Source organism: Doryrhamphus excisus, chromosome 16 (genome assembly GCF_030265055.1).
Source record: "Doryrhamphus excisus isolate RoL2022-K1 chromosome 16, RoL_Dexc_1.0, whole genome shotgun sequence".
NCBI classification, from domain to species: domain Eukaryota; kingdom Metazoa; phylum Chordata; class Actinopteri; order Syngnathiformes; family Syngnathidae; genus Doryrhamphus; species Doryrhamphus excisus.
Window position 1 is genome coordinate 969,735 of NC_080481.1, and position 22,766 is coordinate 992,500.

General features: G+C 40.4%; 1 protein-coding gene across 6 annotated transcripts in view; it reads left to right on the forward strand.

Annotated features, from left to right (window-relative positions):
• Positions 1-11,550, forward strand: part of LOC131104027 (metabotropic glutamate receptor 7-like) — a 161,916-nt gene extending 150,366 nt beyond the window's left edge. For 4 of the 6 annotated variants that reach the window (XM_058050720.1, XM_058050719.1, XM_058050717.1 and 1 more), the window contains 2 exons: positions 4,818-5,070; positions 10,363-11,550. In XM_058050720.1, coding sequence (XP_057906703.1) covers positions 4,818-5,070; positions 10,363-10,412 — 303 coding nt within the window. In that variant the 3' untranslated portion in view covers positions 10,413-11,550. The remainder of the gene's footprint in view (positions 1-4,817; positions 5,071-10,362) is intronic. The other 2 variants (XM_058050721.1, XM_058050722.1) reach the window with 1 other exon arrangement.
• The last annotated feature ends 11,216 nt before the right edge of the window (positions 11,551-22,766 follow it).

Below are 22,766 nucleotides of genomic sequence, written 5' to 3' on the forward strand. Positions count from 1 at the left end.
CGTTCAAAAAACATTTTGACGAAAATTGTCCCTTATTACCCAGCCATCCCTTATAACCCCGTTTTATGGTACTGTCATTCTGTTTCATTATGTTTTTAAAATTAAATCAGTTCTGGCGGAGGTCAGCCGCTTGATTTTGGTTTCAATGCAGATCCAGTAGCTCTGACGTTGGTAACCCATAACAAGATGGTGTTTCCATGCTGGTACGGGATCATGTCTACTAAGATTGAAGTGTAAACGAACGCTTGTTGTGTCACAAGAAACCAAAAACAATGGAATTATAAAGAAAAAAGCAAAATGGCATTTCATATATGAAAAAAATGGCGTTATATGTACTTTTCGAAAATAAAAACACTTTTTCGTTTCTTTACTTTATTTGTCTTTTATTTAACCTACAAATGAGTCAGATCATTTTTCCTGACACTGTATGATGCCAACGGGGGCCGTCTCTACACTGAGGAGACATTGTTTGTATCCAAATAAGCCAACACGCAATGCAGACTTGGCAAAGTGACCCATTAGACAACTAATAATTAACAACAACTAAAAACAGATTAATATAACGTTGGTTTTGATATTTTTTTTTAGGGGGGGGCATACCGAGAATATACCATCAAAGCTTCTCGTACTTGGAGCTCAATCTGACAGCAGCTGGGTTTATTTGCTTTAGGCTTTAGACTTTCAAGCACATACGGGCGAATATTGTCCACTTTTGTCTGCGTTATCTGTACTTGATCACACTGTGATCCTCAAAAAACTCATCATACTCCATTAAGTATGTTTGTCAAATGCCGTATTGAATTAAAAAAGCTTTTTACAGAGTAAGGTATTTTTCATGGCATGTTTTGCAGGGGTCAAAATTAGGGTTGGGTGAGTATCAGGTTTAATGCTCAATAATGCGGCCAAGCTAACTAATATGGAAGTAGATAACACTATATAAGTAAGTGTTTGACATTAATTGTCAAACACAGTGTAAAAAACGTAGATTTACACTACATACAGTAGTAGTAGTAGTATTGTAAAATGTGTAGTGTTCATTAAAAGACAAAATCCCCTCATGTAGTATTATTATGATGGTGATGGTAATGCGGTTCACCAGTTTGTCGATTTGCATCCTCCATCAACACCTCAAACTCCATGGCTTCAAACCTCCGTTTTTGTTTACCACCCCCTCCCAAACTCTCCACGGGGCCAGCTGGCAGCATCCACCGAATCCTCATTGAAATAGGGCTGTCCCCACCGCGTTTATACTTGGTACAAATCATGCAAACAATTAAAGCAGTTCACTAGCACCACACACACTATTAGTTTGTGCATTTTGTTTAGTTCGCTCATGCAAGTTAGTGCTAATTATTTGCTATCTTAGTAGATCAGACCCCCGACGTGTGACTTTTAATGACAACATCTCATGAAGTACAGCCAAAGCGGTGCCTCCAAAGTGGAACCAGGCTTTGCAGCACATAGCCAGAGAGAGTTATTCATGACAACAGCCCGGCTAGAAAGTAGGCCAGACCCAAACAAAACAAAAAAAAAAAAAAAACGAGATGCAGGTAGTTGAGAGGAAAACAAAATACCCCAGCCCGGATTCATTATTGAAGACGACGTGTCGCCGGTCAGAGACCATCCTGATTGTCACTCAGTGAATGAAGACCTCATCAATGCTATGTCCGTCCGTGCTACTCAGCCATCGCCAACTAAACTGCTATTACACATAGTGTGTCCCTGATGGCTATAATTATGACAATTACCCTCAACAGCCTTTAGTCGAAAAGGGAGCCGTGTCGTTTGTTGTGGCTGATGTTGCTCTTCGGGTTCGTCAATGGGATGTAACGTTCAAATGCAAGCGCTTGATTCCTGATGAGGGTGTTAATAAATCATTACTGCGGCTATAAATAGAGAGTTGCCGAGCAGCTGTGAAAATGACTTCATGTATTTATTTATGTTAAAGCAACAGGAATTAATTATGGATGTTTTGTGACATTTAAGGGGTGGGTGAGAGGGCAATGAAATTGGGTCAAGCTCAAAGGAAGGCACAATGGCGGTGATTAGAGACACTGAGAGATTTGCTGCTGTAAGCGAGGGAATGGGAGCCCGCATCGCTCCGCGTTCTCCTTTAGTCTTTGGGTGTGAGGAGTGCGAGGGAACACAAGGAATGCTCGCCAGCAAACTGCTGCACCGTCAAAAACGCTCTCAAACGCTCACTGTTGCAGTGTCCGAGGTATCAAAATCTTATTAAAAGCTTCTTGCGGTCGTGTTGAGCTGTGCAATAAACTCTGGTGTGTTACTATGGAAACCGGCTACAACCAAACATAGAAACACAAGGTGGGGAATCTCTAGCGATTATCCGACGCCGTGCACTTGCGCCGCTTTGATTGGTTGCCCTAATATCTCATCAGAAAGCCACGTAAAAGTGACACATTTGCACACAGCTCCGGAGAACAGCGTACACCGAGATCATACCGGTGCCGTTATTAATGCATGGCGTGCAGGCGAGATGCTTCCCCCCACAGAGAAGCAGCAAGGCTAGAAAAGAGAAAAGGCATCTCTGCGTGTGTGTGTACTGCAGGGATGGCGATCTTGTATCTGAATTATTGGTGGGGATCAGAAGACAAACGTGCGGGGACTATTCAAACGGGCCAGTGTTTTGTATCAAAGAAACGAGTATTAGTGTCGTGCCGATGACCAAAAGTGTATGCAAATAGCCGCATTTCTTCATTTCCTATCTTTAGTGATTGCGTCTCGCCGCCCTGCAGATCCACTGTGGGAGCTAATGTGTTTACAGTGCCATCCGCCTACCAGCGGCAGACTGAACGTCAGTACAGATGACATCTGATGCATTTAAGTGCGGTACATTAGTGATGTGCTCCTGAAACAATCATGTACCCTGAAATGCCCCTTCTGTGTAACAATACCTTTTGGGGAATTAAAAGACGGTTAAAGCAGCGATGCAGGTTACGTAAAATCACAAATTTCGAGTGGAGAATGTGAAAGTTGTTATGTAAGAATGTACGTTTGCGGCACGTAGGCCGCCTGCCGCATGTGGCGCCGCAAAGACAAATGAAGATGTTGTCAAAACTGCAGAGACCAATCCCCATTCATTGTCGTCTCATTCACATTCAGCCCATTGCTGCAGCTCCGCCGGTCCACGTTGGTGTGGCGGCGGCGAGAGAATGATACGTGGAGGAACCTGAGGTGGGAGGACTCGACCCGAGTCTATCAATCTCGCCAGGAGTGGGAGTGGGCGCACCGGTGGGAACGAGGCTGCGGGAGGACATTTAGATGTGACATTGCGGCAGTTGACATTTACGTCCTTCAACAGCCATTGTCTCGGGTTTTCAGCTGCAGCCGGGACAGGATGCTGGTCTTTGATGATGTATGGCTTATTTCCCACCAACAAATACGTACGCTGCCGCTCAAAAGTTTGGGATGGCTTGGAAAATGTTTGTTGGCCAGTCTGAGATATGGCTTTTTCTTGGCCATCCTGCCATGAAGTCTGAAGTCCTGAAGTCCTGAAGTCGGCGCTTCACTGTTGATACTGACGCTGGTGTTTGGCGGCTACTATTTATCGTTTTTGTCTTAAACTACACACTCTCAGATATTTGTCTTCTTGCACAGTTGTGCATCGTTTTTCTGTCCTTGTTAGACCCAGTTTGTGCTGCTCTCTGAAGGGAGTAGTTAACAGCACGGTAATAGATTTTAGTGTTAGTTTAGATTTTTAGATGGCTTTTCTAATCATCTATTAGCCTTATAAAATGATTCATTTGGATTACCAGGAGATTGATGTGGATAGTAGGCCTCTATACAAAAATGATCAAAAAAATCATCTGATTGGTAAATGGTAATGGTAATGGTAATGGTAATGGTAATGGTAATGGTAATAGTAATGGTAATGGTAATGTCCAAAAGGAGTAGGAAGAAGCAAAGCTTATTAAATCCTACCCCTCCATCTGGTACTTTTACAATCACTAACTGTTACATTTGTTCACTTCCTGCTTTCCTAAAGTAGTTTACGTTTTTTTTTTATTTAATTAAATTTTTTTAATTTTTTGTCACGTACCGAAGTATGAGGTGATATGACCATACAATGCAATACATTTGTTCACTTCCTGCTTTCCATAATACAGTTTAAGGTTTTTTTTTTTTGTTTATTTGTTTTTTTTTTTTTTAATAATGTACCTCGTACCGAAGTACTCGGTGATATGATCATCCAATGCCATAATGGGTACCATAGTAAGTGTCAATATAGTGATATATATAGCACATCATGACTGGTTCAAGACTCTTCATCCTTGTGATTCCAAATACTGAAATGCTATGCCTTTTTAACGTAGTCCTAGCATATAAAATTTAGTTCTTCCCTGAGTTCATATTTCTCCTCTTTTGTAGAGTATTCATTTTAAATGTTTGTGAAATGGATACAAATGTTTGTGAAATGGAAACAATTTTTGTGAAATGCATGAAAATTTGTTGGGTTTTTTTTGGGAAAACAAAGAAATTTACAAGTGATCCCAAACCTTTGAGCGGTATTGTATATCTAATTTAAATGTCAAATCATCAACAAATGACTTACTTTGGCTTTGGTGGTTGAATACGGCCCCCAAATTACAATAGGCCTGCACAGTCTAATCATCCAACATAGGAGCTGTACTCCAATTCTTACTTGTGGATCTGCACTGCATCATATTTTGGCTGCCCTACTTAGCGACTTGAGAGGGTCAAAATAATAGACACACAGATCTCACCCAAAAGACCCGTCCAGATGAATCCCCGACCATTTTTTGTTGTTAATTTTACCCCCTTTGTGCCCCTTTTGACAGCTCTACATTCAGACGACGACACTGACCATCTCCATGAACCTAAGTGCCTCAGTAGCACTGGGCATGCTGTACATGCCCAAGGTGTACATCATTATCTTCCACCCTGAGCTCAACGTACAGAAGAGGAAACGTAGCTTCAAGGCGGTGGTCACAGCCGCTACGATGTCATCGCGTTTGTCCCAGAAGCCCAGTGAAAGACCCAACGGAGAGGCCAAGACTGAGCTGTGTGAGAACCCTGCCGCTGACCCCATGAGTGAGTAATCATTATAATATCATGTGGACTTCCCGCAAAGGTACATGGTAGAAGCATTCATCCATACGAGCCTGACAGTTCTAATATATGTTTATCTTCCTGTAGCTGGCAAAGCCTTGGCACTTGAACTTGTTTGGGATCTCCATTTATATCTGTGCTATTGAGGTTTTTAAATGGTTTCCCCTGGAGGGTAGAGTGATATGTCTTTCTGCTACTTCTCGTATCGTTCTTAGATTTCCTTTCTTGCGCTGGAAAATCCCATTTGCCCGATTTAATTGGTAGTGTGGCGGGTAAAAAGTATGTTTAATGCCTTATAGAAGAGGCCAGCAGTTATCGGGAAGACCTTTCACCCAAGTGTGCTGGATGAGTAAGGAGGACAGATAGATTTGAAGAAAGAGAGTTCCATCAATGGAATGGAAGGAGATAATCCCTCTGCAGAACAAAGTGTTACTCAGACCACCACTTTTCTGACTCAACAGCCGGCATGATAATTTAGGGTATTAGTTTGTGGGGTGCAAATGCACGACTGGGACAGAAGTATTTGGACATGTATGAATCCACTGGACCAACACACAGCTACAATGGAAATCAAATACTATTCATCAGACCATCTGATTGGGGATTACGTCCAGGGACTGTGCTGGTTTACCAATCTGTTCTTTTATCCTAAGATTGTTCTGGAATGACTTGGACTTTTGTTTTGAGTCGTGTCCTTGACGCAGGATGGCCCCCTGACCAACTAGGCTCGTACCAGACGGTACTACTGCATGCCGCTATAGAATGTTGTACAGTAAACCTCGGATATATCGGATTCAATTGTTCCCACTGGTTTTGTCCGATATAAGCGAAATCCGTTATATGCGTATACCGGAAAATGTTCGTTTTACGCATATATCGGATTTATATCCGGTATATGCGTAAATGGGATTTTATCCGTTATAAAAAGGCACTTCCTTGACTATGTTTCCAATGTACCTGGACGCGCAGGCAACGCTGCAAACGCTGCAAATGACGTCGTATAGCGGCCTGTCACGATTCGGCGAATCGGAGCGCCACGATGCGGCCATCCGATATATGCGAGGGAAATTTCATGGAAATGCATTGGAACGGGACTGGAGATTTTGTCCGAAATAGGCGAAATCCGTTATAAAAAATCCGATATATGCAATGAATTTTTATTGGAAATGCATTACAGAAAAATTGGTTCTTTTTTATCTGTCCGTTGTGAGCGAATTTCCGATATATCCGAGTCCGATATATCCGAGGTTTACTGTAGTAGCAGTTTTAGCCTCTGCTATTAGCTCAGTGGTTGATTGGATTCATCGTTTCTACATTATTGCAATTTTGAGGATTGAGGGCAGGAACCGACAAAAACTAAGCAACATTCATTAGCTTAACTTCTTCTTCCTCTTTGGGCTTTTCCCTTCAGGGGTCACCACAGCAAATCAGTTGCTTCCATCCAATCTGTCTCTCTCACACCAACTACCCTCATGTCCCTCCTACCTGGCAGCATCCTTCTACTAACATATTCACTATCTCTCCACTGGACATGTCCCAACCATCTCAGTCTGGCCGATAACTGACTTTATCTACAAGGACTCTAACATGTAATGTCTTTCTGATGTACTCCTTCCTGATCCTATCCATCCCGGTCACTCCCAATGTGAACCTCAGTAAATTGTCTTTGTTACTAAGCATGTCTATTAGCCTGCTCTCCACTCCCATCCTGAAGTCAACTCATTATCGTCATTGGATGCTCATATCACCTCCTACTTTGGTACGTGACAAAAAAAAAAACTTAATTATGTTAGGAAAGCAGGAAGTGAACAAAGGTAACAGTTACATGTTAACATGTTTTACTTTACAGCTCCTGTTTCCATGTTGTAGTCCACCAAGACTAAGTGCTATCAGTCCCCATAGTGTACCATTCAAAAAGTGCTTATGAAAAATGACTGAAAAATTGCATTTTTTTTCATAGAGCTCTGGCACACAAATCATAGTGCTCGACAAATTGTCATAAATGTTTGTTTTCCCTGAATAAAATAAATAAACCGTTGTTGGAATGTCACAGAGAGATCATCAACAATTTACATTCATGTTGTTGTTGCAGCTAAAGTGAGTAGCAAAACCAAATTGCTATCGTTAGCGGATCACTATTTAACGTGCATGTGTTACGTCGGCGTAGCTAATGTCGTCTTGTTGTGATATTATAGCATTTTTTCATTTAGTTTGGCCTGCATATATAATTATGTTCACATAGCGAACACTACATCTATCATTAGCTGATGACCCTTCTTGTTAGAAAGAAGAGAGCGATGATTGACAGCTCATGCAAATTACACATCACAAGCCACAAACGCCTCCTCTCCCGCAACGCTTCTAATCACACGGAGCCATCACGGTGCCCACAGGTGCGGCACCCCCCTCCAAAGCCCTCTTTGAATGATGTCTACGGGATGACAGACTTGACTGGGAATCTCTCCAAAACGGCGCCAACAGTTGTCCTGCTCATCTGTCAGGAGTGGAATGAGCTCGTGTGTATGCGTCATAAATACGCCGCCGTGTGAAGATGGCGGATACGACAGGGGATAAGAATCACACACAGCTGATGGAGCAGATACATTCTCCTTAGGGGGCGGCGGGGGGGGCGGTCCAAACCGCAGCATCTGTCAACGTAGCACATCGGAAGGTCTCCAGGACGCCGTCTCAAAAGTGCATCATGTCATCTGCTCCGTGGGCCTTTCACCTCCATGGATGTCTTCTCGCCTCATCTCTCCATCGTGCACCCTTTCGTCCCTTTTGACCTTTTTTTTTTTTTTGCAGCAATGGAAGTGACATTTATTAATGGCGAATTTATGTGCATGACCGCCCCGAAACTTGAACTGTGGTTCCCCCATCCCCGAAGACTGTCCGTCAATGCCTGTAACCATCAGAGCGCCAAATACCTCGCTTTCAGGGCCTGTCAGCCCTGGAGGAGATGACTGGGAGTGATTTATAGGATTATGAAGATGAGCAGTTCTGCAGATTTGCGCTGGTATTGATGCGGTGTAATAGCCTCACAGAAAAAGTAAGATTTGTCCTTTAATTCCAAAAATGCTCATCACTCACTGTCCTCTGCTTATACCGCGATCGCAATATCAATGAAGCATAAGATGTTGTTATTATAATGTTTAGTCCATTTTGTTGTCCCCGTGATGGAGTCAGGGTGACTCAAAGGATCGTACCGACACACTACACTCCATGTAAACATGTTATTTGGCTTACAACTGATGGCAAAACCCCGTAGAATTGTTCTATTACTACCCAGTGAGTGAAAAAAGTGGTAATGGTAATGGTAATGGTAATGGTAATGGTAATAGTAATGGTAATGGTTTTATTTCATTTGAACATGCATCAGATTCCAATTGAATGCATCCCATAATCAGTTCCCAGTTCCACATGTCCAAAAGGAGTAGGAAGAAGCAAAGCTTATTAAATCCTACCCCTCCATCTGGTACTTTTACAATCACTAACTGTTACATTTGTTCACTTCCTGCTTTCCTAATATAGTTTCATTCATTCATTCATTCATTTTCTACCGCTTTTCCTCACAAGGGTCGCGGAGGGTGCTGGAGCCTATCCCAGCTGTCTTCGGGCGAGAGGCTTCTTATATGGAAATTGGGCCCAAATAACAAGGAACAAAAAGCATAAACAATAATGTTCTGAAGATACTTTTTACTGAGTATTAATGATGATCTTACAGCACATACTTACATGTAGTACAATCTAGCGATATTTAATACAAGAACTGTATCGTAAATATTAATTCACCGCTTGTCTTCATGAGCGTTGCAGAGGGTGCTGGAGCCTATCCCAGCTGTCTTTGGGCGAGAGGCGGGGTACACGCTGGACTGGTGGCCAGCCAATCCCAGGGCACATATAGACAAACAACCATTCACACTCACATTCATACCTATGGACAATTTGGAGTGGCTAATTAACCTAGCATGTTTTTGGAATGTGGGAGGAAACCGGAGTACCCGGAGAAAACCCACGCATGCACGGGGAGAACATGCAAACTCCACACAGAGATGGCCGAGGGTGGAATTGAACTCGGGTCTCCTAGCTGTGAGGCCTGCACGCTAACCACTCGACCACTGTGCAGTACCCTAATATAGTTTAAGGTTTTTTTTGTTTTTTTAATTTTTAAAAATTTTTTTTGTTGTCACATACCGAAGTACTCGGTGATATGAGCATCCAATGCCATAATGTGTACCATAGTGCGTGTCAATATAGTGATATATATAGCACATCATGACTGGTTCAGACCAAAGTCAAAATATTAGGAGTGCAGTCATTCTTTTTAATAAGGATTCGATTCATATCACTATTCGGTTTGCCGATACGATTTAACGACAATTTTGGTTCATTTTGAACGATACGATCCGTCATCAAAAATGTATAAAAAGCTACGCCGCGCCACATCTCCATAGGATACAGTAGGAACAAAATGACCTCCACTTCCTGAGAACGGCTGCCTGGTCTTCCTGCTGCATATCGTTAATAGCAAAACTCTGTTGTACACTCCGGGATGTTTTATTCATCATACTTGCAGCCCCAGACTACAAAATGCTATAAAGGGATGGTGCGACTTTAATTGCATAGCCCAGGGGAGCTGGTTGCTATAGCAACATTAAAGCAGTAGAACTAGAATCCATTGCAATGTGTTTAATTAAGCCAGCATACGTCGACCTTCTTCTTCGTGCGGCGAGGATGACAGATGGGAGTCGCGCATTCTTGCCGCTTGAATGCAGTCTACGGCGCGAATCTCCCAAAAATATGTCCGATGCCGACGCCACCTTTGAACCCCCCAAACTTAAATCCCGCCCTCTTTAAAGTTAAAACTACCTCTCGCGGAAGTCGTGACGAGTCGGCGAGACCTCAAACGCGAGAAGGCAGGCACCTTGAACGTTTCCAACACGCCACAAGGGAGGACACGGGAGCTCACGCTGCGGCGAGGTGGGCGCTCAGCCACGTTTCCATGGCAATCCGCACCGGGAGCACATTGCTTGCCCTAGCGTTACTTTGGTGCCCACTTGTGTACTGTTTGTTTTTTCTTTATTGCTAGTTAACATATAGAAAGTGAGGCGTTACACCGGCGCAACGGAAATGATAGACAGGGCCAGAAAACACCTTTTGTGATTGCTCACAGCTGGTGATAAGAAGGCACCGCGCAGCCAGCAAAGTGGAAAATTGCACATTTGTTTTCTCTCGCTCTAAGTGATTGTTGTTGTTGTTCTTCTTCTTCTTCAGGTCAAGCAACCAAGAAGACGTACGTGAGTTACAACAACCTCAGGATCTGATGCGCCGGACGAGGAACGCTGCTTGTTTTGTTATTTGTGACGGAAAAGAATATAAGCGAGAGGACCGCAGGGCGTCCCGGCGCCGCCTGCAGCATCAGTGGACTCACACCGGATGGCGGACCGCATCCCACCTCCATCCAGACTTGACCGAGACTAGCGTTGCCGCGGGCCGCTGCGGCCGCTTCGGCCTCCCTGTTTGAAGCAAAGTGTGTAGGTATTGAAGCGGCGGACCCTCGCGGAGAACGAGCCGCCCGCTAAAAGGGGTCACGGTGGACGAGGGCGTCGAGGACAGCGGATCTGCTTTCAAGATACTTTCTTTTACAATGTCATTAAAGCCATATTCTCTTGGGGTTCCCATTATCTGATTTCTCTTCTGTATTGTTTCAAAGTGATTTTCTTCTGTGCCTCTATTGCTCCAAGTACATCAAATTACCTTGAACAGCGAGCTCTGCCACATACAATATTTTGTTTTACACAAATCAAATAAAAGAAAAAAAACTCAGCCCCACATGATGATTATATTTGAGTGACGGGCATTGTACGTATATTTTTTTTGTAAATATTTGAGAGTGTATTTTCATGTTTGGAGTACAAAACTAGATAAGCAGTCTGTGTTTAATGGGATTTGGATGGTTACGAAAACGCACCACAAAGTGTTGACTTTGCATGTGCCAATGTATGTCTGTTCTATTTGATGTAAGCAAAAAACAATTTAAAAAAGAAAGAAATAAAAGACAATAATGATTATGAGCTTTGGCACTCTCCTACGTGTTGTTTTCTTTACCAGAACTTGTTGAGAGTATAGAATATGGCTTTAATCTGTCCATGGATTGATCCCCTCTTGTATGTGCAAGCATGTTTGGTTTTTTTGTAGCCTTTCCGTTTTGGTACCCAGCAACCATGTGAGAAATCATGAGTATCGGAGCAACCGTGCAAGTATGTTGTGATGTCTGTCAAATTATGAAAATGTAATAAATGCATTTGTAATCTTTTCTACAAATGAAGGCGCACGGCATATCGCAGTTCTTTGGGCGCATGTGTGAGTGGCTTCAGAAGACATCCAGACTGATGCATGAGTAAGTGCTGTTAATCACTGCAGCGTTTATGTAAATGGCATGTAAAGCGAAAACCAAATGTCACTGCCCCCCCCCCACCACCTGACCCCCACCCTGTTATAAAGCTGAGATCCACTCCGAGAAGAGCAAGTCTACTGTCCGACTCCTTTACTTACTCTTTTGCTCTTTTCTGTCTCGCCCCATGTTCATCCCTGACTTCCAAAGATCTCAAAGATCTCACATGAATTCCACGTAAACAATATTAGCATTTCTTTCAAATGTTGAGCACTTCTGTTCTGCTGCGATAATCCATCCCACCTCCCAGGTGCGCCACATCAAGATGCTGATCTGACATCATGATTAATGCGCAGGTGTACCTTAGACTGTGCACAATAAAAGGCCACGCTGAAACGTGCAGTAAAATGATGCCACAGATGTCGCAAGCATGAATGTCAACCGGATCGAATGTTCATTTTCAATTCCGCCGTAAGCCGATGGACGAAGAACACAGGAGCGTTTTATTGATGGCATTTTGAATGCACGGAGATCCTGAGGCTGAGATCCTGAGACCCGTTGTTGTGTCATACATCCTTGAACATCACCGCATGTTTCAGCAAGATAATGCACGGCTCCGTGTCGCTAGGATCTGTACGCAATTCTTGGAAACTGAAAATGTACACAGTGTGTACCGGTTCCCTTTTGATATCCAGCAACTTTGCGCAGCCATTGAAGAGGAGTGGACCAACATTCCACAGGCCACCATTGACAATCTGATAAACTCCATGTGAAGAAAATGTGTTGCACTGCATGAGGCAAATGGTGGTCACACCAGATACTGACTGGTTCTCAGTCCCCAGACCCCCGATAAAGCACAAAAAAAATGCACATTTCAGGGTGGCCTTTTATTGTGGACACTCCAAGGCACAATCGCTGATCTGACACCGAAAGGTGCCGGCATCTTGATGTGGCTCAGCAAAGCAGAAGTGCTCACTATCACACATTTTGACAGATTTGTGAACAATTATTTGAGAGAAATGCTAATATTGATTATCTGGGATGAATTTTAGATCTTTAAGTCCATCTCATGAAAAGTCAGAGCAAAAACAAAAGTGTTGCGTTTATATTTTTGTTGAGTATGTGATATATACAGTACCGGGCTAAGGTCTTAAAATATACAAATGGACTTTGGACTTGACTGGACACTATCATCAAAGACCTGCAACTCGACATGGACTTTCATCTCAATGACTCAGACATCTCACTTTAATCTTCTCAATTTAATTTAATTTAATTTAATTTTATTTTATTTTATTTTATTTTATTTTATTTTATTTTATTTTATTTTATTTTATTTTATTTTAATATCTATTATATATCTATATTTATTTATATTTATTTTAATACTTTGTGCCGTTCAGTCGGGTACAACTTCCAATGGCCACGTATACATGGACCAAAATATTCCAATTGCATTCGGTTTATTTGCTCAAACGGAAAGAATGTAACCTTCGTATACGCCTACCAAAGCTCTTCCCAAAGAAAAGTGCCAATCCGAATGAATATATGATCGGATTCACGAGGGTGGAATATTCCTTTCCTGAGTTTCAAGTGTTGCGTTTATATTTTTGTTGAGTATGTGATATATACAGTACCGGGCTAAGGTCTTAAAATATACAAAAGGTATGGACTTTGGACTCGACTGGACACTATCATCAACGACCTGCAACTCGACATTCTCGACTTTCATCTCAATGACTCAGGATTTAGTCCAATGACCACTGTCATATCATTTCCAGTAAAACACGTTTTGTCACAGACATTACTGCATTGAATGCATCTATGTACTATGTTACACTCGTTTGCACTTTGTGTACTATATGCTACCGCCACCGCCTCTACCCAATGGGGGCTGAAACCAACGCACAGAGAGAACACACACATGTTGAGGCCGGCAAAATTAATTAGCGTGATAGTTATTGTGTGATGAATTAATTATATTATCATCCCAGCATGGTGCCCACGGGACATTTTATTTCTGAAAAATAAATCACATTTTAATCTTGTGACGCCCATCGGGGACACAAAACAGTACTAATGACTTGGAAGGGTTTGAACATTTCAAGCCGATGACTTGACCTGGACCGACCTACCTGGACATGAGATTTGATTTGAGACTTGACTTGAACTTGAGACTTACAAAAGACTCATTTTCTTCTACCTGTGCAATATACAAACCCGACAGACCCGATCTTTATTCTTAACGTGATCTGAAAAGGAATAGACCATCAAAGGTTCTTCTTTTAGGGCGATGACAGAGCATGAATGCAGGTGGATCATAAACACGAGGGCCTGGATTAGCCTGCTGCTGTGTTTAATGTGACTGATATATATGTATATATATATATTTTTTTATTATTATTATTATTATTTTTTTTTTTTTTTTTTTGAGTGGGTGAGTGGTGGTGGGCTTAGTCTTTACACCGCATGCCCTTCCTAGCATAACCTTGGTCAGGACTCGAACCCAGTGTGTATCATCACACCATAAGGGGTCCAAAACCCCACTTAACACCTGGCTAACTGCTATGTTGAGGTTCTCCTCTGATTTTAGGTCACAATTTGCAATAAAAGTGACTTATTATTAAAAGTGAATTATTAGATTCTACTCTGCAGGCCGTTGGATCATCCCGACTGGGTTGTTTTCCTCCATTTCTCTATTTCTTAAAGCCAAGTTAACATAATCCAATCCATAATTAACATGCGTTTACCTCACTGCAAGTATACCTTATATGTTGTTCTTATGTATGTTTCAGTTTGTGTTTCATAATCGCTATACAAATTGCAAAATCTCAACATTTGACATAAAAAATGATCAGCTAAACATAAAGGGCTCTATTTTCGTAAGCAAGGTTCATCTAATTGTTTAAGATTATACACTCCTCCCTCTTTGTGAAGGAAGTGTGGCTGCGCCGTGCTGCGCCGCGCCGTGCTGAGCTGCTCACAAAAATTGCAAAATTGCGCTGGCCACACCCCTCCCACCGGCGCAAGTGGCGGGGAGGGGGAGGAGAGAAGGTGTGAAAGGGTTTAATACAGCTGAAATGTAATCTTAATGAACGCCTCTCGTTGTCTTTAAATGCACCAGAGTGCACATCTGTTGCTGTCAGTCACATTAAACACAGCAGCAGGCTAATCCAGGCCCTCGTGCTTACGATCCACCTGCATTCATGCTCTGTCATCGCCATAAAAGGAGAACCTTTGATGGTCTATTCCTTTTCAGATCACGTTAAGAATAAAGATCGGGTCTAGGACCTACGCTGGGGCTGAGCTGGGGGGGGGGGGGGTATTGAATTATGAATGCACGTGGATCCACTGTAATTTCATTTGTTTTGGCCACACTTGTATAACCGTTTGATATTTAATTTTGCCTCGTTATGAGAAAACAATCACAAAACACACAAAACGATAAAAGGCTAAAGAGGCAAGTATTCATGGTGACCTCCCTTTATTGTGTCACATATTCTGTAATTAAAATAGCAGCCTCTGCCTAAATTGGATATGTTGTCCACTGGGAAATGTAAGCGCATCCCCACAAATCCCCCCAGGACAGAAAGTACCAGGTGGTGTCATTAGGTAGTAATGGTACAGCACAGTGGACACCTTTTGGCACAATCCAGCCTGATTTGGTTGGTGTTTCCACGGTGTAGCTGATGACAGATCAGTATAGCAGATGGCTGAATGAGTTCTAGAAATGATGGAGCTCTGTAGGGCCGCATGTAAATGGCCGCTGATTTCAACTAAACAGATTGCCTCCCGTTGTGGGTCGTTCAAATGGAGCCCAAAGCCAGAGATCTTACTTAAAAATACCTCTTTATTGTTTACCAGGGGTCTCCAACAGGTGTGTCAGAGAATATGTGGATGAACTCTCTTAGTGTTTTTCCAGTTGCTCAGCTGGGGCTCTTTGACTAAACTGTTTCAATGTTCTAATACCTGAATCAAGTACGATAGTACTATATATTCATTTGCAAAGGTACTTGCAGTTACTTGCAAATCAAGTTGCAATAAGCTAACAATAAAAAAAAATTAATTTAATTTAATTTAATTTAATTTAATTTAATTTAATTTAATTTAATTTAATTTAATTTAATTTAATTTAATTTAATTTAATTTTATTTTATTTTATTTTATTTTATTTTATTTTATTTTATTTTATTTTATATTTTAATGGAGTTCTAATACCTGAATCAAGTACGATAGTACTATATATTCATTTGCAAAGGTACTTGCAGTTACTTGCAAATCAAGTTGCAATAAGCTAACAATACAAAAAAAATTTTATTTTATTTTATTTTATTTTATTTTATTTAATATTTTAATTTAATTTAATTTAATTTAATTTAATTTTATTTTATTTTATTTTATTTTATTTTATTTTATTTTATTTTATTTTATTTTATTTTATTTTATTTTATTTTATTTTATTTTATTTTATTTTATTTTATTTTATTTTATTTTATTTTATTTTATTTTATTTTATTTTATTTTAATAATCTAAACCCTTCTGTATGCCATTCACAAGTCCGGTTTTTCTTTAAAAATAAAATATATATCTATATAAAACATGTCCTGAGTTTAATCATAAAATATTAGCAAGATTGAATTTGATCTTTTCCTGTTTAAATTTATCCTGGGTGCGTTCTTTCAGGTCATGCTGAGATATGACGTACCACGCAGCTTGAGGCGTTCTTCGGTTTTAAAAATGGACGTGAGCAATCGGCAATTTGTTTTTGAGCCAAACTAAATTTCAAGACCGTATGAAAAACGAAAGTGAAAGAACGTGATGTTGATGTTTACGTTTTACTGCGAAAGCCCCATTGACTATTCTGGTTGATTATAGACAAGAGATTGGAATATTTCTTTCCATGGATACCATTGTTTTCGGAAAAGTTATTCGGAAAGATTCCATTCGGAAAGAGGAAAAAAAACTCTGAAATGTACCTCAGAATGTGCAAAGTTAATTGACTAAAAATACAGTTTATTTTTAATTTATTTTCTTTATACAGTTTAAATACAGTTTAAAGTTGCAGGAACTTATTAAAAAATACATTGAAAGCCCAATGTCACGAATGCTAGCGTTTATATTTTGTGCACTGAACTGATACTGGATGCTGCATGTCGTGACGTCATTCACTAGCTGAGTATCGACAAGAAGACAATAATTATTTTGCATAGAACTATTTTGCGAGTGATAAAGTCGTAAAGAGATGCGCGTCTTCTTGTTTGTTTCCATTTGTATAGCGCGTCTTTTTGCTCCTGCGGGACCAGAAGGTCTTCGCTTTGCTGTCATTTTGGCTTAAAAGCAGCCAAGAAAAAATGCACTTACTGTATGCCCAATTAGAACGAGTGTCTCCCACGCTAAATTAATTGCCTGTGTCAGTGTCTTTGCAACTAGTCAGTGAGTTTTTTCATTGGGAGCTAAGCACAGTATCTTGTAATATTTTGGATGTCGTTAAAAGCCAACAGAGACGCCATTTTTCAAAATGCACAACTCCTTGTGAATAGATGCGCTCCAGGAATGTTTTCATCTAGTAATAAACTGACAAGGATCTTTTATTCCAGCTCCAAAACGTCTTCTGTGAAACAGCCCACCTGCTCTTCTTGCAGAGGAAGCTGCTACCCGTGGAAATTAGCGGGGGGGCGGGGGGGCAACAAAGATGGAAAACTAATCACGGTGGACTAAAAGCAAAGTCATTCCATCAGCAGCAGGACTTCAATGCTCACAATTTCCAAGACTGCCAATGGAGGCATTGAATATTTGATGAAGATTTTGTACACAAGGCGGACTAAAAGCTGTCTGGACGCAAAGTTGTCAAATTTGTTGTCTGCTTGCTCAGTGACCCAGTTTGGGATCATGCAGTCAGGTTATATATAAGTTATATAGTTTATATTTGTTATAGGTTTAGGATAGGATATAGGTTTTTTTAGATAGAAATTAGATGGTAATTTTTTTGACGTGGGATTGAACCTCGGGACATACCATAGTTTAATTGAAGCATGGTAACTCTGTAGCCATAAGCTAGGAACAAATATTGAAGGGAAATTGAGAAAGAAAAGAGTATTTATATTGTTAAAGTAAGCTTCAAAGCCCTGGCAGATGGCTCTTGTAGCAAGACAAAATTTATTTGTATCTACTGCTGCTGTGTTTTATCATGGATTACATGGCCTGCCAGAGACTGAAGCAGTGCAGGTATTGTTTGTAATTGTCATATACAGTACTACCTTGGCATAAGAGTGGCCCTAATTAAAAAATTTAAAAAAATAATTTTCTAATTTTTACATTTTTTTTTATTTTATTTGGGCAAATACGTATATGAAACATTACAGTGCATTTCTTACATCAATCAAAATATAACTTTCCATTATTTACATTTGTATTCAACTATCTGGTCATCGGGGCATCGGAAAATGGTAGATGGTGTGTTCAATGACCGTCAAAAAATAGTATAAATCGCATTAAACATTAACAGTTACAGTATTGTAATAAAATGATATTTACTGTAATATAATGATTAATTTCTATGTGTTTTTATGTTTTTTTTTTAAAGAAAAATGAAATTACATTAAAAATTACATCAAAAATATTTTATGACTATTGCTATGTTTTAGGTATTTTCATTTGTACATTAAATGGAGGCAAATCTTTAATAATAATAATCCTTTCTGAATGTTCCTAAATATTTTTTTTATTCACAAAAATTTAGAATTTAAAACCAGTATTATAAATAAACATAAATAAACAAATCATATTTTGAGCTGGGATAGGCTCCAGCACCCCCGCGACCCTCGTGATGATAAGCGGTAGAAAATGAATGTATGAATATTTTGAGCTGATACAAATGATGACTTTTCCAAGTTCTCTGCCGTCTGTGAGACAATGGTGTAAAATTCCACCCCCAAAATGTGAACCGTTTCAAAGACAGGTGAGATAACTTGGCCCGACTGGTAACCACCAAGGGCGTTCAAATCCACCCCAAATACCTTGAGGCAGTTCAACACTTGAAAGGTAGACAACCAAAGAATGCGGGAGAGGTCAGAAATCTCTTAGGGTTTCTAGTCTATTATCAAAACCACATAGGAGACTTTTCAAGGTTAGCCAAACTGCTCTTTCGACTGAATAGAAACCCAGTTGAGTCGGACCAGAGGGTCAAACCATCCCGTCATAATAAGCTAAAGGGTACGTGGTCAGCAGTGGTCAGTTGTCATCCAAAACTGAACATGTGCTGTTGTGTCGCGTCCTGTGGACATGCGTTCCAGTACCGGCCTTGCCAGACTCCACTCCGCCATTTGTCCAAACGAAGGTCTTGGGTCTGAGCTCTGCCCAACAAAATAATCAGCTTCATGTCATTGCCTTTGGTTACAGGACACTTACAGCCGCTCAAAATAATTAGCATCGTCATTCGGGGAAACTTGAGTTCCTTACGTTGAAGTGGACAATCTGGGATGCATTTAGAGACCACCTCTGGACTTCTAGACGTTCTGGTATTGTTTTTAATCATCAAAATAGGGCGAGATACTACAAGTATTACATGTTATAAACGGTGTACTTGTTCTTAAATGTTCACAGCATATACTGTATATAAAATGTTGTTAGAGTTTATTTTCGAGGGCTTTGAAGTCGAGATAGATGCGTCCCAATGACGTGCATTGTTAGCTAGTTCATATTAACTCGTGCACGGAAAAGGGAAAGATGTCTTCTTGTTTCACATTGTTCATATCTGATGTCATCTATTTATTCTCCACACTATTATTTATTATTTATTTATTATTTATTTATTATTTATTTATTATTTATTTATTATTTATTTATTATTTATTTATCATTTATTTATTATTTATTTATTATTTATTTATTATTTATTTATTATTTATTTATTTATTATTTATTTATTATTTATTTATTATTTATTTATTATTTTATATTTTATTTATTATTTTATATTTTATTTATTATTATTATAATAATTATATAATAATATTGTTATTTATTTATTATTATTTATTTATTTATTTTTTTATTTTTTTATATGGGAGCCAGGCAACAACCTTTAGTTGGCAATTTCACTGCTGTGTTATTGTGCAATGACAATCTATCATATAAGAAAGTCTATCTATCTATCCATCCATCCATCCATCCATCCATCTATAAGGATTGTGAATGATGGGCAAAAAAAAAAAAAAAAAAAAGGGCAGTTCCTTTTGGACAACCGTTGTCTAATGTTATGTTCACTGTTGTAAATCTGCAACATTTTTATTATACATACCTGTCTTTGCAATTGGGGAACATGAAAAATGACAAATGTGGTCTTTTAGACGTTCCATTTGAGCAATTAATGACCGTGCTGTGTGCCGAGGGCATATTTTTCATGCGGTTTGTCTGGATTTTGCATCCTAAAATGGCTGCCAAACTCGCCCAGGGCATAATACGGAGATGGATGACAAGTTGGCTTCTCTGTTGTATAATCTCTTTGGTTCAAATAACATATGGTGACCTAAGACTTTTGCATCAAACTGTGATAATAGTAATATTTTTCAACCCATGTACTATATTTATTTCTATGACGGAGAGTGTAAGTAGATATTGTGCATCATGTTTCTTTACTCGACCGGCCTGGCATGAATAATCCAGCATTTTCAGTTGCCAGGGGTCATTCTGATGACATATACACAAAAATATACACAATCTATACACAAAACAATCCAAATAAACACTTCTACATTTTTTTTTATAAAAATCACAATGATGTGAAATACAAATATTTGCAATCAGGGTGTTTTTGGTGACTAGGTATGAGCTCCGCCTTTCAGGAAGGCCCTCCTTATCTTGTCAGAACTCCTGATGTGCTCCTTCACTGACAATTTACTGATGCCAAGTCTTGATCAGGTCTGTTTCATGGCTCCTGGGCCCCGCTGGCTCCTATCTCTCCATAACTGTCCAATTACCCATCTCCAGCCACAGTGGAACCTTATCTGCTTTCCATCAGTGACCATCTGAAGCCATATATGTCTCGGACTGGATAAAGACACTTTCCCGCCCCCACTGTGTCCTCTGTGCTGAGAAAGTGTAACCTGTGGACGCCATGGTAGACGACAGTCTTGGTGAAATCATTACTTTCTCCTGTTCTACAATTTCATTGGCTCATGTTGGCAGTTTCAATTGGTGTAATCGTTTACTCTTGGGTCATATCAATAATTAAGTGCATTTAGAGACACGACTCATTTGTCCCCACTCGGTCCCTCGTTGTCACGTTACTACGATAGACAACCTGCAACTACTTGAGCGACTGTTGTTGCACATCGATACAACACTGCCAATGTGTATTGTGTTTGTTTATTAACAGCCGTGCAAAACAGAGTGTTAGAAATAACTAATATTGTTGATTTTCCAGTAACGGGTAATGTGGTATCAATGTGGTACTACTGTAGTACATTTATTTACATTGTCGAATGTGCGTTATTGATAGAAAACATATTGACAAAACGTTCAAGAAAGCAGTGATATTAAGATGAAGGATTGTCAATGAATACGTAATGGTAATGGTAATGGTAATGGTAATGGTAATGGTTTTATTTCATTTGAACATGCATCAGATTCCAATTGAATGCATCCCATAATCAGTTCCCAGTTCCACATGTCCAAAAGGAGTAGTACCAAATCGACATAGTCTCCTAACGAATGTTCCACCTGAAGTTCTTCAGCATATTTTTTGCGTTCCGTTACATGAAGACTCTGAACATTTGTTTCGTGTTCACATATCGAGGAAAGCAATACCGTTACACACGAATGCCGCCGAGGTTCAATGAGGTGTTAAGAGAGGACCTTGAACGGTTGCAAGTCAATAGCACCCTGGTATGTTGACGATCTGTTAATATGTGAACCAACACTTGGACGCAGTCGCAGAGAGTTTGGGGGGGGTGATATGAGTTACAATATTGCTAGTCCCAGGTTGAACATCTGGGAAGACCAATCTCAGTGGCACCTTCTCAGTTGGAGGGAGTTGAGCAATGTGCCACTCCCTCTTTTACAGTGGGACAGATGATGGCTTTGGTAGGCGTGACGGGTTTCCGCTCAAACTAGATAATGGACTATGCTGTCAAAATGGCACCACTGAGGGAAACGATGAAGGAGGTGAAACTCAGACACTGGGGTCGCCTCTGAAATGGACCAACGAGTCCAGAATTGCGTTTGAAACAATCAAACAGGAAATGCAACACCAGACTATAGGAAACCATTCATTCATTCATCTTCGACCGCTTTTTCCTCACGAGGGTCGCTGGAGCCTATCCCAGCTGTCTTTGGGCGAGAGGCCGGGTACACCCTGGACTGGTGGCCAGCCAATCACAGGGCACATATAGACAAACAACCATTCACACTCATTCACATTCATACCTATGGACAATTTGGAGTGGCTAATTAACCTAGCATGTTTTTGGAATGTGGGAGGAAACCGGAGTACCCGGAGAAAACCCACGCATGCACGGGGAGAACATGCAAACTCCACACAGAGATGGCCGAGTGTGGAATCTAACCCTGGTCTTCTAGCTGTGAGGTCTGCGCGCTAACCACTCGACCACCGTGCCGCCCTATAGGAAACCATTCTTTTTGTAATTGTCAAATAGACATAAGATGTGTTGATGGAAGAAAGGAAATTGGACAATGTGGGTCGGTTGCTGTTCATTATGCTTATGAAAATAAGTCCAGTGAGAAAGTAAATATGCATAATAACATTTCTGGGCTGATCCACCAAAATAAGTTTCTGATATGTAGGTTCGATGCTTGCAGTATTTTCCGCTGCTGACATATCCAGATGTCACCATGAAAAGGCGTCTAACATTAAGTCCCGCATGGCGTTCAGTTTTGAAGGTGAACCTCCTGAGTGTTTGCCAGAAGGCGATGACGTACAAAAAGTTGAGGCCAGATTTGGAGTCGACTCCTTTTTTTAAATGTGGAAGTGACATACTTTGTGGATGGATGGAGTTATGGAGATCCTCTTGACAGCCGTGCAGGGTTTGCAGATATCAAACAGGAAGGAAGTGATTTTATGACAAAAGGCTAAGAGTTGTGAACAACCGTGCACGACGCAATTAGCTGAGTTGGAGGCGTTGACTGAAGCGTGCAGAACGGCCAAAGCAAAGACAGTAAATGTATATACGGATTTGGCATATGCACTTGGGGTATGTCATTTATTTGGGGCAGTGTAGAAGCAACGTGGGTATAACGAAAGTCGTGGTTCACCAATACTAAAAA